The sequence below is a fragment of the Theobroma cacao genome, chromosome 2 (assembly GCF_053813885.1).
Source record: "Theobroma cacao isolate CCN51 chromosome 2, ASM5381388v1, whole genome shotgun sequence".
Classification (NCBI taxonomy): Eukaryota; Viridiplantae; Streptophyta; class Magnoliopsida; order Malvales; family Malvaceae; genus Theobroma; species Theobroma cacao.
In genome coordinates, this window is record NC_142640.1 from 43,479,385 (window position 1) to 43,496,588 (window position 17,204).

General features: G+C 33.1%; 1 protein-coding gene across 6 annotated transcripts; it reads left to right on the forward strand.

Annotated features, from left to right (window-relative positions):
• The first annotated feature begins 2,657 nt into the window (after window positions 1-2,657).
• On the forward strand, window positions 2,658-7,893 carry LOC18609631 (uncharacterized). Of its 6 annotated transcripts, XR_016024610.1 has the most exons (3): window positions 2,676-2,812; window positions 3,606-5,711; window positions 7,362-7,893. XR_016024610.1 is itself a non-coding variant. In XM_018115917.2 (2 exons), the coding sequence occupies exon 2, from the start codon at window positions 3,611-3,613 to the stop codon at window positions 5,570-5,572; it is 1,962 nt and encodes a 653-aa protein (XP_017971406.1). In that variant the 5' UTR covers window positions 2,658-2,780; window positions 3,606-3,610; the 3' UTR covers window positions 5,573-6,026. The 6 variants fall into 6 exon arrangements, 5 of the variants coding, with proteins under 5 accessions (XP_017971406.1, XP_017971402.1, XP_017971403.1 ...); XM_018115917.2 differs by lacking the exon at window positions 7,362-7,893 and having other exon boundaries at window positions 2,658-2,780; window positions 3,606-6,026; XM_018115913.2 differs by lacking the exon at window positions 7,362-7,893 and having other exon boundaries at window positions 3,606-6,026.
• The last annotated feature ends 9,311 nt before the right edge of the window (window positions 7,894-17,204 follow it).

Here is a 17,204-nt window from a genome sequence, read left to right on the forward strand (position 1 = left end):
CTCGAGTATAGGATTTGGCATGAGCCAAGTTTTGAGTAATTCACGAGCCATATTGATTATTTGGTTGAAATGAATATTCGTGATGTGAAAATTTTGCTAAAGTTAATTATTTTTAATTATCTCCATTTACTCGCCTTTAGATAGTTTAGATGGTGTCTGTTTACTCACTAGGATTTTATAATCTCACCACCCTCAATTCCCCACATTTCAGGTTCGGGATAGCTGGTAGATAGCTGATTGCATCAAGGACTTCAGTTAGCCTTGCATTGTCAAAATTATAGGTTCACAAACTCGCATCTTATTGGTTAGTTGGGGGCCCACGTGTCATTGTAAAAGTAATTTTATACTTTAGTTATCTGATTTAAAATATGTATGAACATATTTAGCTTTTACACCATGTTTTTGGCGAGTTTCGGTATTATCGAAGAAAAATGACGAAAATGCCCCTGTGAGCTAGAAAATAAAATTTTATTATTTTGATTTGGAAACGACTTATGATTTCTTGAAATGCAAGATTTAATAATTGTCGCTCACTGGGGAGATGCAGAAGCTGATGCTAAGCCTTGCGGGGTTCCGATCAGCATTCGGGATAATGAGTGCCTATCGGGACGTCGCGACGGTTGTCACGAACCCGATGAGAGTTCTGGGTCGTGACAATGCAAATGCAGGATATTTATCTGATTCACACAAAACTCAATCCCAGAAAGGTTTCTTATTCATAGGTGGAGGTATGACTATTTTATAGTGTTTTGTAAAACAAACTATAGTTGCTTCTTCTTCCAACTATGCAGAAATTTTAACAACTCATGATCAAGTTGTGAATGTGTTTGATTAGAATTTGTAATTCACATATTCGAGAAATGTGTGGCTTGTCAACTAAGAAGGAAATTTTAACAACGTTATACGAGGATAAGACTGCTTGCATAGCACAGTTAAAGTAAGGATATATTAAAGGCGATCGAACAAAACACATAGTTCGTCAAAATTTTTCTGCAGTCATGATCTCCAAGAAAATGGTAAAATTAGTGCTCAAGAAATTCAGTCAAGTGACAATCTAACAGATTTGTTTACCAACCTTCTTACTGCAACATTTGAAAAGTTGGTATAAAATATTAGAATGCATTATTTTAATGATATCTATAATGCAGTCAAACAGCTCAATAGGCAAGTTACAAGAAATGTACTATGATTTGAACTCTTAGATAGAATTATATTAGAATTATGATTTAAGGGATTGTTGACCAATAAATAGGTCTCTCACTTCATTTGTAAAGATATACTTGAATAAGATCTTCTAATTCTCTATAAATACTTTCTTTCTCTCTAAGGGCATGTCTAGTTGAAGGGAATGGAATAGCCATTCCTCCCCTATTCTTATTCTTGAGATAAAGCTGCATTTGGTTCAATGGGATGGCTATTTTTTAGAATAACCATTCCAAGAGAAGCCTGAATAGCCATTACCAAGGTCTCCCTTAGTAATAACTATTCCAAATTGTTGGGAATAAGAAAAGAAGTTGATTAGACAAATATACCATCTTACAATTTAAAAAATTACTTTATAAAAAATACTAAACCTATTTTTTCTCTCTCTCTTCCTCACTCCTTTTCTCTTTTTAAAGCACAAAAGACACAAAATGTTTTACTTCATTTTCAAAAAAAGGGAATAAAAATATTTAAATATTATTTCACTATAATAAATATTATAAAGCATATTACTTAATATTATTATTTGAATATAATAAATGTAATAAAGAATATTATTTAGTATTATTTAAATTTAATGAAGAATATATTTTATCTTTTAATATTAAATATTATTTAATTATAATAAAAGGTTTAATTATCTTCTAATACAAAATATTATTAAATTATAATAAAAATATGTTTATATTTTGGTAAAAATATTATTTAATTATAGTAAAAGTTATTTTGATTTTATTGCTCAGAATATTTTTATCTTTTAACAAAATAAATTCTTTAATTTTAATAAAGAGTGTTTATTTCTCATCATTGTTTTTTTGTTTTTTAATTAAAAAATCTTTAAATTTTAATAAAGGGTATTTTTATCATTTACCTATTATTCCTTAACCACTCTTAAAATTATTCCTGCCAACCAAATAATGGAATAAGTAATAATAGTAATTTTTATTCTATTCCATTCCTATGAACCAATCTATATAATAGTTATTCTTCCTCTATCCTATTCTCTTGGAATGACTATTCGATTCTCATTCTATTCTTTCCAGTAAACCAAGTATGCTATAAGTACTTCTTCTTATATTTCTCTTATAATTGTTCTTTTTAAATTTATTTCATAACGTTTATATATTTGTTAGTTTTTAACAAAAGAATTGCTTGCAAAATTTATAAAAATTGTATATTTTTAATTTAATTATTTAAATAATAATAAAAATATTTATAATGATAATTGGGTTTCGATAGTGGGTTCTTAGGGGTGATATTGAATCTTACTCGAACTCGATACGGATAGTGAAATAACTATCCAAACTCATTTCAAATTAACATAATCTTATATAATTGAGCCAGATATCTACGTGTATCATGAAATAGAGTACCTATGGTCATAAGAGAAAAAAAATCGTTTTTATGTTTTATATGGTTTTTAAGAATATTATTAATATATAATTTTAAATCTCTAAAAATTTTCAATTTATATTTATAATCTGATGACATGTACAGTTTCTACAAATTGATCAAACAAAAAATTCAATTAAAGAAAAACGGAGTTCGAGCGATAGACAAAAAGGATCTGTCCTAGGGTAAGCTAAAGAACCAATGACAAAGAAGAAGAGTAAGATAAAACATTTTGCCATAACGTAATTATAAAATGATTATATAGCTCTTATATCCTGATTTCCTTGGGTATTATAATCTTGCGTTCTTCTGCTACTATTTCTAAGCTCTGGATTTCTTTGTTTCTATTTTTCTGCAATGTTCCAAAGCTGATTGCTGGTGGGTCTTCTTAAATTTTCCGTTTTTCTTTACTGATTATGCAATTGTTTTCCTTTTTTGTTATCTATCATTGTTGGTTTCTTTGAGTTGAAGAACTGGGTAATTGAAATTTATCTGTTTTATGATATTCTACGACTTGGGTGTTTGGGTTTTTTCTCTGGATTTATCAAGTTGGGTGTTTTAGATGTACCTCGTACTTCTGCTTTGGTTTCTATGATTTGAGGAAGTAGGTAGGGCACGTATCTGTTATTTTGATAGAATATGTTGGTAAAGTTTGCGTATTGATGCCTTTCTATCATGTCTATAATGGAAATTTTAATCCTTTGTTTTGATGTCTAGCTGCTAGATCTCTCCCTTTTTGCATCTCAGAGCTGTTTTTTCTTTGGCTACGAGTTCAATTATTTTAGATTTTCTTGTTTTCAATATGCTTAAGATCTTTGATTAGTTTACATATACACCTAAAATTATCCTTACTGGAGTTTGGATGCTTTTTGCTTTCATTACATCTCCACTGGAATGCTTGCATTATTGACATAATTGCTTTAGGTTTACAGTTACTTTTTTCTTTGTGGTGCCTTTATTTTCATATGGGTGGAGATAGGAATAACCTTTTCTCTTTTGGTGTTAGTCAGGTTATATGGATGCAATGGCTGAAGAACAAATAGATTTTGGAGATGAGGAGTATGGAGGGGCACAAAAGATGCAGTATCAGGGAAGTGGAGCCATCCCTGCTCTTGCAGATGAAGAGATGATGGGGGAAGATGATGAATATGATGATCTCTACAATGATGTTAATGTTGGAGAAGGCTTTCTTCAGTTGCAACGATCTGAGGCACCACCACAACCAGGTGGTATGGGCAGTACTGGACTTCAAGCTCAGAAAAATGAGGCTCCTGAACCGAGAGGTGAAGCTGGGGGTTCACAAGGGCTAAACATTCCAGGAGTTTCAGTTCAAGGGAAGCACCTCAATGTTACTGCCCGGTATCCTGAGCAGGATGGGCAGCCAGCTGTTAGCAGACCAGAAATGGGATCTGGGAGTTATCCATCTGGGACTTCTATTTCACAGAAGGGACGTGTTATGGAGGGGACCCAAGATACCCAAGTGAAAAATATGGGTTTTCAAGGATTGAGTTCGGCATCCCACAAGGTTGGGATTGATCCTTCTGGTGTGCCTCAAAAGATTGCCAATGTCCCTGCTCAATCTCTAAATTCAGGTACTGGTGGACCTCAAGGTGCTCCACATGTTCCACCTAATCAAATGGGTTTGAATGTTAATCATCCTATGATAAGCGAAAATCAGGTTCGGCCACCTATAGAGAATGGTCCGACCATGCTGTTTGTTGGAGAACTACATTGGTGGACAACTGATGCAGAGCTTGAGAGTGTTTTATCTCAATATGGAAGGGTGAAGGAGATTAAGTTCTTTGATGAGAGAGCTAGTGGTAAATCCAAAGGGTATTGTCAAGTTGAGTTCTATGATCCAGCTTCTGCTGCTGCATGCAAAGAGGGAATGGATGGTTATATGTTCAATGGGAGAGCTTGTGTTGTGGCTTTTGCTTCACCACAGACATTGAAGCAGATGGGAGCTTCCTATATGAACAAAAACCAAGGCCAGTCTCAAGCACAGCCTCAAGGCAGGAGGCCAAATGATGGTCTGGGGAGAGGTGGTAATATGAATTACCAAAGTGGAGATGCAGGGAGGAACTATGGAAGGGGTGGCTGGGGACGGGGTGGTCAAGGAGTAGTCAACCGATCTGGGGTGGGAGGACCAATGAGAGGAAGGGGAGGTGTAGGTGTGAAGAACATGGTTGGGAGCTCTGCTGGAGTTGGAAATGGTGCTAATGGTGGAGCGGCCTATGGACAAGGACCAGCAGGTCCTCCATTTGGTGGTCCAGCTGGTGGCATGATGCATCCACAGGGCATGATGGGAGCTGGGTTTGATCCAACATATATGGGTCGAGGAGGCAGTTATGGAGGTTTTCCAGGGCCTGGTTTTCCTGGCATGCTTCCTTCATTTCCAGCTGTTAATACATTGGGACTTGCTGGTGTAGCTCCTCATGTCAATCCTGCTTTCTTTGGCCGTGGAATGGCACCTAATGGAATGGGAATGATGGGTGGACCTGGAATGGATGGACCTCATGTGGGAATGTGGACTGACACAAGCATGGGTGGGTGGGGAGGAGATGAACATGGTCGCAGGACTAGAGAGTCTAGTTATGGTGGTGAAGATGGTGCTTCAGAGTATGGTTATGGAGATGCAAATCATGAAAAAGGAAGGTCGAGTGGTGCCTCTCGGGAAAAAGAGCGGGTTTCTGATCGTGAGTGGTCAGGCAACTCTGATAGGAGGCATCGTGATGAGAAGGAACGGGACTGGGACAGGTCTGAGAGGGAGCATAGAGAACACCGCTATAGGGAAGAAAAAGACAGTTACAGAGAGCATCGACATCGAGAACGTGACTTGGATTATGATGATGACTTGGATAGGGGACAATCTTCTTCAAGATCTCGGAGAAGGTCCCATGCAATGCCAGAAGAACAGCGCAGGTCTCGATCAAGGGATGTGGACTATGGGAAGAGGAGACGCCTGCCATCAGAATGACAAAATATGCTGTGCATCCTTCTTTACCGTTTCTTATGAGACCTTTAATTAAGATTTTACTCTCAGTTCTATAATCATTTCAGCATTCGCTATGATGATCGTTGGTCCTTATGCAGAGTGTGGCTTCTTAAGGGAAGAAGTAAGTGCTACTTGCTCGCTGGTGGGGAAGAACAGACTCCCCTTTCTTTTCTTACTGCGTTCTGAAGAACAAATATTAGATGTGACACTTAATATTTGTGTGTTGGAAGAGATAGTATCATATTCAATGTGGATACTCTTTTTGGGGTTGGAATCCTAACATCCCACAGCTGAGTATGCACATTGGGTTTATAATTATCTGCCAAACCCTATATTTGAGGCAATGCTTTCTTGGCTTGTGATCATGGTACTTAAGAAAACCTTCTTTGTTTATATGATTGTTGGGATTTTATGTGATAGAAATCTTGTTGTCATATGATTGTGATCTTGGGTGATAAGAAAACTTTCTAGCATGTGATCTTTTTGTACATTTCTTTCTGGGGTTTAGAAGTGGAAGGGTTCATAGGTCAGGGAGGTTTTTTTTTTTTTTAGCTGAAAAGTCAGGGAGTTTGCTTGGCTTATAGACATTGCTAGATCATGTGTATAATATTGCAAAAATGAAGTTCATCTCTTTTTTATTTTTTTTTACTTTTACCTTGCTGCTTCAATTTTGTTTCAGGACGTTCTCTGGTTACTTTCTTCCTCACTTGCTTTTTTACATATTTTTTTTCTATATGCATACCACTTGCTTTTCAACTGAGGATCATTTTTTTATTTTTGAATAATGCCTGTAGCTGAATATCTTGTGATACGCATTATGCATTATTGAAATCATTATATGTTTTTCCTTTACCTCTGTCAAATATTTGAAACTTGACTTTTGGTTCGTTGTTCTATACGCACTATATTAGTATGTAATTCTTGTTTCCTATGACGAGTCATTCAGTTGACCTTTCCCTCATAAAGTATTTTTTGTTTTGTTAGAGTTTTGGAACTTCATGTATGCTTGTATGCCATTCTAGAGCCAAATAATTTTCATCCTACAATTTAAATGTGCATTTCGTTTTATATATAGTAATATTGTGCCAGTAAAGAGGAGCAGGTATTATTATCCTTTCTCTAAGGCTTGGCTTCCATGCTTCTAGGTTCTCCTTCTTAGAGTCTAATGGAGAGTTAGTTTTTCTTTAATAAAGGTTGCAATCCAGTCTTATGGATATTTGTGACTTTTCAGCTGAAAAGGCATAGTGTTAAAGTTCTAAAACAATGCAGGGTTGCCTAGAGTCTACTCTTTTTTTTTTTTCTTTCTCCTCTGATGCTTTTCTCCTTTCTTTTCATTTGTTGGTTTCCTAATCTTTCTCTAGTGACATACTGCTCTGAAGTTTTGAACTGTTTGACATGTTGAAACCTTGAAACAATCCTCAGAAACAGAGCCAGTGTCAAAACAATATTTTACCCAGAATGCTCTAATTTCCAGTCTAAGTGCCCCATTTTTAAGGAGGTTTTGCATACTCGTATTCAGTGTGAGCTTGAATATGCCAATGTGCTCATCATCTAGCCGAACTGATTGTCTCTTAGAGACAGGTGTTATGCCTATGGGGCTCTTAGTAGCATTGGGCTTTGTTTGCTATTGAAACATGATGTGATGTAATGTTCTTTCTAACATACTGTTGGTGATTATGTGGGTAGACTTTGGGGTGGTGTCTTTGGCTTTTTCTTCTTTTCCTCTTTTATGTCTATTGACATGGGGGTTTCTTTTTATCATCACATCCAGGGAGTGGAGTGGGCAACTCTTTGTTGAGGAAGATGTGTTAGAATGGCTGGCTTCATTGGCTTCCTCTGATATTTGCTTTGGCCTTTCAAGTGTGCAAAAAAATCTTTTTCTTTTTTGAGCACTGTTAAGAAACTGTAACCTCTGGAAAGAAAGTAAATCCAACTGAATTCATGAAGTGGATGTTGGTGATATGTTTCAAGATACAACCACTGCTTACATTATAGTCTTCTTGTAAAGCATTTTTTGTCTTGTAAAGTTGAATCTGTTTATTAGGTCCACAATTTTGTAATGGCCTCTTTCATTGTTTTTATGGCCATATTTGGCTTTCTAATGAGCTTTATAGGAGTCTTGTACAGAGATTGATGTGATTCTGGTTATAATTTATATACTTGTAATTGATACTGTTAGCTTTGTCATAAGAATAGGATAGATGAGCTAGATGCAAATTGTAACGTGGGGTTGCTGTTCCAACTGTAACTGGTCAATGTAACATATGTACTCAGTTTCTGTTTAAGCATTTTATTTCCATCAATTTTGAAGGATTCTGGAGTTTTTTGTTGTTATGCTTAAAGCTTAGGAGCAACGAGTTATGTCTTGCTGTTGATTCTCTATGTGCTGGGCTGAGAATTTTGGGTTGATTTGGGTCCTGTATCGAAGGCTGATGATGTTTTAGTCATATGTATTTTGGAGTTAAGCTGGAAAAGGCCATTTTAAATGTATTGTATTGTAATGATCACCTTCTGTATAGATCAAGCTTTGCTGTCTTTCTGCTTCTTGAGAAAACCGATGTAGCATACAATGTGTATTAGATCTACTGCTTTTTAATCTTATTAATATTATTTGTATTTGAGGAGCAACGAATCATTCTTGAAGGTGTTTTTAGACAGTTAGGCTCCTCTGTTACTTCTGATGATGAGTGGCAATGGGCTAGTGAGAAGGCTGTAGAAGTTCCAATATGTTATCTCTGGGTAACTTAAAAATTTCGTCTCTTCATGTTCTGTTCTATGTACTGATTTCAATTCTTGTAAGTTAATGCATGGGGTATAATGGTTGTGGGAAATTGGATTTTGATTGTATACGATTTTGTGATAGAATCTGATACAAGAAACATAAGATGGGTGCAATTGGCCCTTTCTGTACTCAAAATACTGCAGTGCTGCTCCGTCCTTGCCTTTGTGATATGGTTTAAGTTTCTGCACCTCCTGTCTTTTTGTTTCTTTGCGATTGTGGAATTTCTTCCGTAACCGGCTCTGACTACATCTAGATTGTTTGGACTAGGCTGGGATTTCATTATCTAATTTAGTAGGTTGCATTGCAAATTTTTGGATGTACATTGACTTAGGAGACAGGAATCACAAGTTTGGATTGCATCATCCACGGTCTTTATATAAGCCTTTCTCTTGCTCCTGTTTGTGTACATGTTTTTTTTTTTAAAAAAAAATTATGATATATTGAAACAGGGGGAAGTAAACCTTCAACTCTAGAAAGAGTACAAGAGGATTCATGTCTGTTATTCTCTGAATTTGAGAGTAACGGCGAGAATCACCTCCAAAAGTCGTCACCTAAAGACCAGAAACTCTAGGAAGCCTGTACGTACACGTTTACATTTCCCAGCAAACCTCCCGGCAACATGAGGCATTCACCTCACCTCCCTTTCCCAATTGACAAAAAATTCCTGACATTTCACAAGGCATCAGCTTGCCCAACATAGAGAACACAAAAACAACAATCAGAAGACTCTCCCATCTGACAAAAAGAAAGCCCCATCAGCGGCAGTTGACCAATTTGCAAAAATCACCCAGCATAACTTACTCCACAAGACAGACGCCCAAATCTCTCAACCATACAAGTCCAATATTCAGCTGATTCATCATTGGTGACACCAAGCGGTAGAAGAAAAATGAAAACATACCAGATTCACTCCAGCACTCAGAAAGGACCCTGTGCTCGCTGAAACCTCTGTGAAAAACGGGTTTGTCCGCTGTTTGTTGCTTTCTCGCATTATTCCAGAACTTTGATGATGTCCTCCTCCCACTGCGCCCCTACTTTTGCGAGCCTATCTGCTGTCTCTGGTTATTTTCTCTAAAAGTGTAGTTGACATTCCGGCCATTAACATCGATTTTTATTCTCTCAATATGGAGTATCCATTTTGTCAATCCCCATGGCCTCGTTTGGTTGATTAACCCACTTTAATGCTTGCTTGAGTCTCTCTGTGATGAGAGAGTGAGTTTGACACTATTTTGAAGTAATGAACAAGAAGCAAGCCTCACTAATCACTCTTATTTCTGCCATGTTCGCATCACCCACTCCAATTGATTTTGAAAATAAAATTCCAACTTGGCTGTTTTCAGTTCTCATGACCCCTTATTCCAGCCTCTTTGGGGCTTCTCGTCATCGTCCATCAACATTAAATTTCATGTCCCCTTTTCCCGACTTAATTCATCTGTTCATTTTTCTATTCTTCTGGCACATTTACTTTACGAAATAAAATAAAATGGAATCCCCTTTCCCGACTTAATTCATTTGTTCACTTTTCTACTCTTCTGGCACATTTACTTTACATAATAAAATAGAATGAAACAGAATAGTTATTATGTAATAATAGAATAAAATATAAATAGAAAAAAATATTATTATTTAATTTAATTGATAAAATAGAATAAAGTAAAAACTTCTATTATGACTTATTATAATGTTTTGTGGGTACAAGAATGAGTGATAAAAAGAAAAAAATTATTTTTATTATAATATATAATTATTTATTTTTTTATTTTATTTTTTTAATATTAATATTTTATAATTTATTTAAAATATTAATATTTTTAAATATAAATGTTCACATTTATAAATATTAATATTTTATTTATAATTTAAATATTATTATGATTAAAACATTAATAATTTTAATTAATTTTGAAATTTTAAATATTAATTTTTTATAATATATAATTAAAAATTTAAACTTTTTATTATAATAAGATTTATTTTTTGAAAATAAAAAATATCTTTTATATAATTTAGTAAAATTTATACCAAAAAACAAAAATAAATAATTTTTTTCTTTTTAACCATTTAATTTTTATTTTCATTAAAATTTTAAATTTAATAATTTAATATTAAAGCATTAGTGTAATTTTTTTGTTTTTCTCTATCTGCAATTTTCAATTTTTAAATTATATTTTTATTAAAATTTAAAATATTATATTAATAATTTAACAAGTTAAACATTAATATTTTATTTATAATTTAAACATTATTATAATTAAAAAATTAAAAAATTTAAATTTAGAATATTATATTTCATAATTTATAAATAAATTTTTTAAACTTTTGTATTTTAAATTCTTTTTTTCCTTTTCATTTCTTTTTCTCCATTAGTCGCCCACTAGAAATGTGGTCGGTGTAATGAAATATCGATCTAGCGCACTATGTGGCTAGATCTTGTCATGAAGATCTGGCTCGAAAGTGTCAGATTTGGCGTATCTTGCGACCAAATTAGGTTGTGGACCCTAGTTTTAGCGGATCCTTAATTGAATTTGGCCAGAGAGTACTAGATTGGTGTTTTTCAACCATATCCGGCCTTGGAATTGCCATTGGCCATTGTCACCATTGTCTGTCGTTATCATAGTCACCTTTAATGGTGAGTAGAGGTTAGAGAGAGAAAGAGAGAGACAAGAATGTGAAGAGAAAGAAAGAAAAAGGAAAAATGAGAAGTAAAAAAGGTATTTAGTGCTCGTTTGGCCTGGCTTATTTTTAGCTTATCTACTGCTTAAAAGTAAAAGTTGGGCTAAATAGGATTTTGTAAAAGCTCTTAAAAGAAAAGTAGTTTTTTTTAAAAGAATAAAATCTTTAAAAAAAAGAGCTTAAAAAAAAGCTCCAATTAGGAGCTTTCTCTTCTCTTTTTTTTTAAAAACACGCCAGCTTATTAGGAGAGTTATTTTTTTCCAAAAGAATCATCTCTCAAAAAATACTCCCTCCCTCTCTCCCTATTGATCTCCCTATCCTCTATCCTTTTTTACAAATCAGGTTTTTTTTTATTCTTACAAAAATTAAGTGAAACGAAAACAAAAAAATCAAAGCTGCATTCAGGTTTTTTTTTTTTTCTGTTTTGTTTTTCATTTTTTTATAGTTCTATTTTTTTGGGTTTTGAATACTCTTTTTATTATCTGATATTTGATATGACAATTATGTGATATTTATTTGTTCTTAACTTTTTTTTTATGTATATAATATATATTGATTATGATTGAAATAAGTCAAATAGGTCAATAGTTGTTGAAATAAATTAGATGAAAATTGACTTCCAAACCCTATATGATATATTTTTTTATTCATTTTTGTCATGAAATTGATACTGTTAGACATGATCATATAGCTTGATCCAAACCGCTAATCTCTTTCAAATTATTTTATGTTTATTTTTTTTTATTTTAGTTTTAAGCCAAGTTCTAATATTCCATAAAAAAATTGCTACAGAATCTTTCAATTCCTCACAAACTCAAAAGGCTTCTTGTCTTAAGCAAAGGTCTTCCAATACCTCACAAATTGTTCCTGAATAGGGTTTCTTGTCTTAAGCAAATCGTTAATTTATGAGTTATTTATGAATTATGTGTTACCTATGAATTATTTGTGAAACTCTTTTTTTATGATTTATTATTAATTATAAACTTTATGCTATATAAAAATGCTTCTTATATTTTTAAAATTTTATTTTAAATAGATAAAAAATAAAGTTAATTTTTTCTATTTTGAACAAAGAAATTCATGATTAATTGAAAGTTATTTATTAAATACCCTTTATGGTAATTTTAATTAAAATTATAGTTTATATAAATTATTTTGCCAAACAGTTTATCTATAAAAAAGAGCTTATAAAAAGTAAATTTATCAAACAGTTTTAACTTAATTTTAAAAGCTATTATTTTCTATAAGAGCTTTATAATAGCTTTTAAGCTAAAAAAAAGTCAGACCAAACATGCTCTTAGTCTTATCAATTTTAGAGGCTATTCCCTTAACCATGGAATAGCAAATACCAAGTAAGGGTGGGTTTAGTTAAACATGGCTTTTGATTGATTTTGAGGAATAACTATTCCTTGACACAATTACTGACCAAACAAGGGAGAAAATAATAGATGGGAATAGAGGGCTATTCCCCATACCAAACGTGCTGTTCTTGTTTTTAAATAGTGGTGTACCTAGTTAGGGGTTTCTCTATGTGTCCATAATAAGACCATGATTGTTCAAACATTTTACTTTGGCCCATATAGCAACTTGCAACTTGCTTATCTCAACAGCTTATTTAGTGTCCAAAACGTTACCCTTAAAAACCACATCATTTCTAAAGAGCCATATTGATCATGCAATCACATAAAAGCTATTCTCCAAACTTGTTATTCTCCTTTTCTTATGTTAACCATATTCCATGTACTAAAAATCTCCTTTACCTTATTTGGAATTGCCCAAGACACTCCCCACTCTTCACTCATTTCATAAAAACTTTCACACTTCCTCGCAATGTCGAAAGAGATGGTTCATAATCTATAATCCTTTGTGACATGAAGCATAGGCAGTTGCTTCCTGACTAATTAATGCTCTTTAAGCTAATTCCCTTTTAACAACCACCATTTCGTGTAAAATTTGCCAACAAAATACCTCAATCTTATGGGTGCAAGATTTGACCATTCTTTCTTCCGCACATTTTCATACAACTCCCATGAATAAATCCTTGCTTGCAAAAGAATTTAACTTAATACTACCCTGTTGCTGAACCTTTTCGAGCAAGAGTATCTTGAAATTTTTTGCTCAAGTGACATTCCTTAATTAAACCCTTCGACTGTTGCCATTGATCCTTTTCCCATCCAAACAATTGTTGTCTTAACTTTACATCCCAAACCCTAATTTGTCCTTCCTATCTCCTGCACTCACCAATGTATCCTTTTTTATTCCTTATAAGAGCAAAAATTCTTGAAAACAACTCCTCCAAAGTCCACTTATCAAGCCAAAAATGGATATGGTTGCCATCACCAACAACCAATTGCATAATAGAGTTAATTTGCAAGAAAAACTTGTTAGTCACAAATAATGGTTTAAGGATATTTTTCCATACACTTGAATACCTTTTATTTGTGTTTGTCTCTAGTAAAAGATTGGTGGAATTTTGTCATATCCCATTTTTTGGAGGGATCATGACCGACGCATGGAACTAGACGAGTATAACCAGCTAAGCACAAGCAATCCTCTTTATCTCAATCATACGTTCATCAATCAATCACACATGGCTCATTTGCCAACATCATTATCATACATGCTTATAATATTAATCAACATAATCATAAACATTCATGCATAAATAAAGACAGACGATTATGGACTTCTCAACATAAACTGTGTGTACATTTTCATTCATAGTCTTTGTACCTTGTACAATATATACAAATTCTATAAAGGCATCTCAGATGCTCATATAGGCTCACAAGCCATCATTCACATCACTCACATCATTTCGTAAAATAACTTGCCATGCAATGGCTTAACAATCCAATATCAACAAGTATGTAAGAACAGAAATGTAAAACCGACTCATCAAGCAAAACATGATTCGACTCTCTGAGCTTTAAGAGGCTGCTATGTCACTTACCAAAGGAAGAACGAATCACGTTTTCATGATACGAGTTCTTAACAACTGTCACTAATCTACAACAAAAAATGGGAAAAACTAACGTGTGATTTATAAAGATTTCGTGAATGGATATGAGAAGGGAACAAGTCAAGGGGTTAGAGCTTTTGCATAAATAAGCATTTATATAACCATGCACATATGATCTTTCAAATATAGAAGGAACTTGTAAGAGAATAATCATGTTTTCAAACAAGTTTCATAATTATTTAGAAATATGTATCAAACCATTGAAAATCAAGTTCAACAATAATGAAAATTCGTTTCATACATTGTGAAGTCTTATACTCCTTAAAACCCAATTTGAGTAAACCATTTGAATCACAATCAAAAGAGCTAACTTATGCATTCATCTTTTAATGTCATGGTGTTGAGACTTGCCTTCTAGGGCTTATCAACAATGCATTTGAAACTCAAGAAATTTGAACTAACTAACATCTAATCTCACAATTCAACCTTACATTTTACCTTTATAATAGACTAAGGAATCTTGTTCCAACACACCATGCATCATACCAATGGAATAATAAGCATCATAATCATTAAATAAAGTCAAACAAAATATAAACATTCATCAAATACCTTTGTGACGGGATAATCCCAGTTCACTATGGGCCTTACGGTATATCTCCCATTAGGCATGAGTGCATGCAAATGGGGAATGAAGTCACTGCCTCGCTCCCTATTTCCCAATAAGGTGGTAATGAAAAATCTTTCATTACCTTATAAGATTTGTTACAAAATAACCCTCGATAACCATGGGTAACAATCATTCATGACTCATATTGCAATCAAATGCTCAATACATAATTCTTAATCGTTCATTAAACACATAGTGTACATTTGGCATCATATTATGCCATTATACTCATAATATAAGTATGTGGAACTACATTACATACTACTCAATAAACACACCTCATTCATCATTCATCTAATATGTGGAAATTTATCATCTCATAATTATAGCAATGTGGCATGCTCTAAGCATTTCATACATATCTCATAGAAATGGAGATTTTGGTATAAAACATTTGAAAGGAGTTGTACCCTTTTGTTGAAAACTACTAAATAATAGGATATTTATATACAAAGTAGATTCACAAACAATTTGAAAATCATTTGTGTTACATACATAATAAATCATCATCCTTTTAAATCATTTAATCATATTCTTAAAAACTAGTTGAAAACCTTGAAACTCAAATCCTTTGAGAAACCATTCTTGAAACAATAGTTCATCATGCATAATCAATAATTTTCATAAAAATCATGCTCATTTTACATATAAAAAGACTTGAAGAGGTGTATCCATTCACCTAATCAGATATTCAACATCTAGCTCTAATCACAACTCTTCTCTGGTGATTTTCTCAAAGTTTTCAACCGTTCCTAACATTTAATAATTATCACAATCAATTTCTTAAACTTATAATCTCAGAATACCCATTCCAAGTAACTTTGAAACTAATCAAATTCAACTAAAACTAATTTTCTAGCTTAAATTCACTATTACATTAACTAAATAATGTTTAGAAACCTAAAAATCCTTCATCTTTATCTTAGGTGAGTTTTGATGCTAAGGAAAATGACAAAACCTTGAGCTTTAGCAACCAATAGAAAAATTTGGGCATAGAGACAACATTTTTAGTTCTAGAAAATCAAGATTTAAAGATTTCAAAGTTGAAAAATGTCATTTTGTTCATAAAAACTCAAACCAAGCTTAAAATCATCAAAAATGGTAATTTGAGTTGAAATGGGTTTGAGAGAGTTTAGGGTTTAGAAAATACATTGCAAAAACGGTTGAAGGCTACAAACCTTCGAAAAATGTGACATATTTATAGTTTAGGGGTGAAAATACATTTTTATCTCTTTTATTTTTTTGAAAATAGTGTTATCTATCGATAGATTGCTTTAGGGTTCTTTTAAAAAGCTCTTGGGTTGCTACCTATTGATAGATGTGGCTTATTTATCAATAGATAGGACGGTCTATCGATAGATGATGAATATCTATCGATAGATGTTCTTCTATTTTCTTAAAAACTTTTTCGGGTTTGTATCTATCGATAGATGAAAAACATTTATCGATAGATAAACTCCAATAAGCAAAAATAAACTTAAAACTTTGTCCATTGAACTCCTTTCTACATTAAACCTTGTAAATCATCTTTAAGCAACAAAACATGAATTTTGCCAAGCTTCAAAACTTAACTTTTAAGTGTTGAAACATGAAATATGCATGTTTACCTAAGGAATCTTTAACTTAACATCATACATCAAGGTGGGATTTCATAGATTTTCTTCTATTTTCTCCACTATAACCTCCTTCCACAAGCTATCTCTCTCACTCTTATATCTCCAAAGTCATTTATTAAGGAAAGTTCTATTTTTTAACTCAAGATTAAGAATTCCCAACCCCCTATTCTCTTTTTAGTTGCACCTTTTGTCCTATTCAATATAATGAATCTTGTGTTTTTCTTCACTTCCACACCTCAAGAATCTCCTTTCAATTTTCTCAAGCTCCCTTAAGATGCCTTTAGGTATTTGGAAGATGGACATAAAAAAATTGGAAGACTTGCAAGGATAGATCTAAGAAGTGTCACCCTCCCTCCAATAGATAAAATCTTAGCTTTCCAACCCTCTGCTTGTGTACATGTTGATAAGGATTATTTAAATTTAATGATGCAATATCCAACAAAGCAACCCATTGATGACTGCCTCGAACTTGAAGGAGTCAATTCCGGTATGATTGACTTAGAATGCATATGCTCTCTCAATTGCAGTATAATTTTGCCAACGGCCAATGAGCATCACCTGCTATTGCAATTAGATTTTATTTCCTTTGGTTGCTTGCTTTTTGGTTATACAAGTGAAAATCCAAAACTCAAATTTAAGATTATTACTCGGACCTCAATTCATCTTAATAAGTTGTATCATATGAGGCTTGCATCTTTGTTTTCCTTTATCCCTATTATTTGGTGCAATTTTAACAACATCCCAATGCTTTGTTCTTTTCACCAATTTTTATGACCATACATTCAATAAACCTTAAATGAGGTTGTTCATTTAATTATAGTATTAGCTTGGGAAATTAAAATAAAAGCATATATATTTCACATGATATACCATGGATATTATGATGAAAGATAAAATATTTGAACAAACAA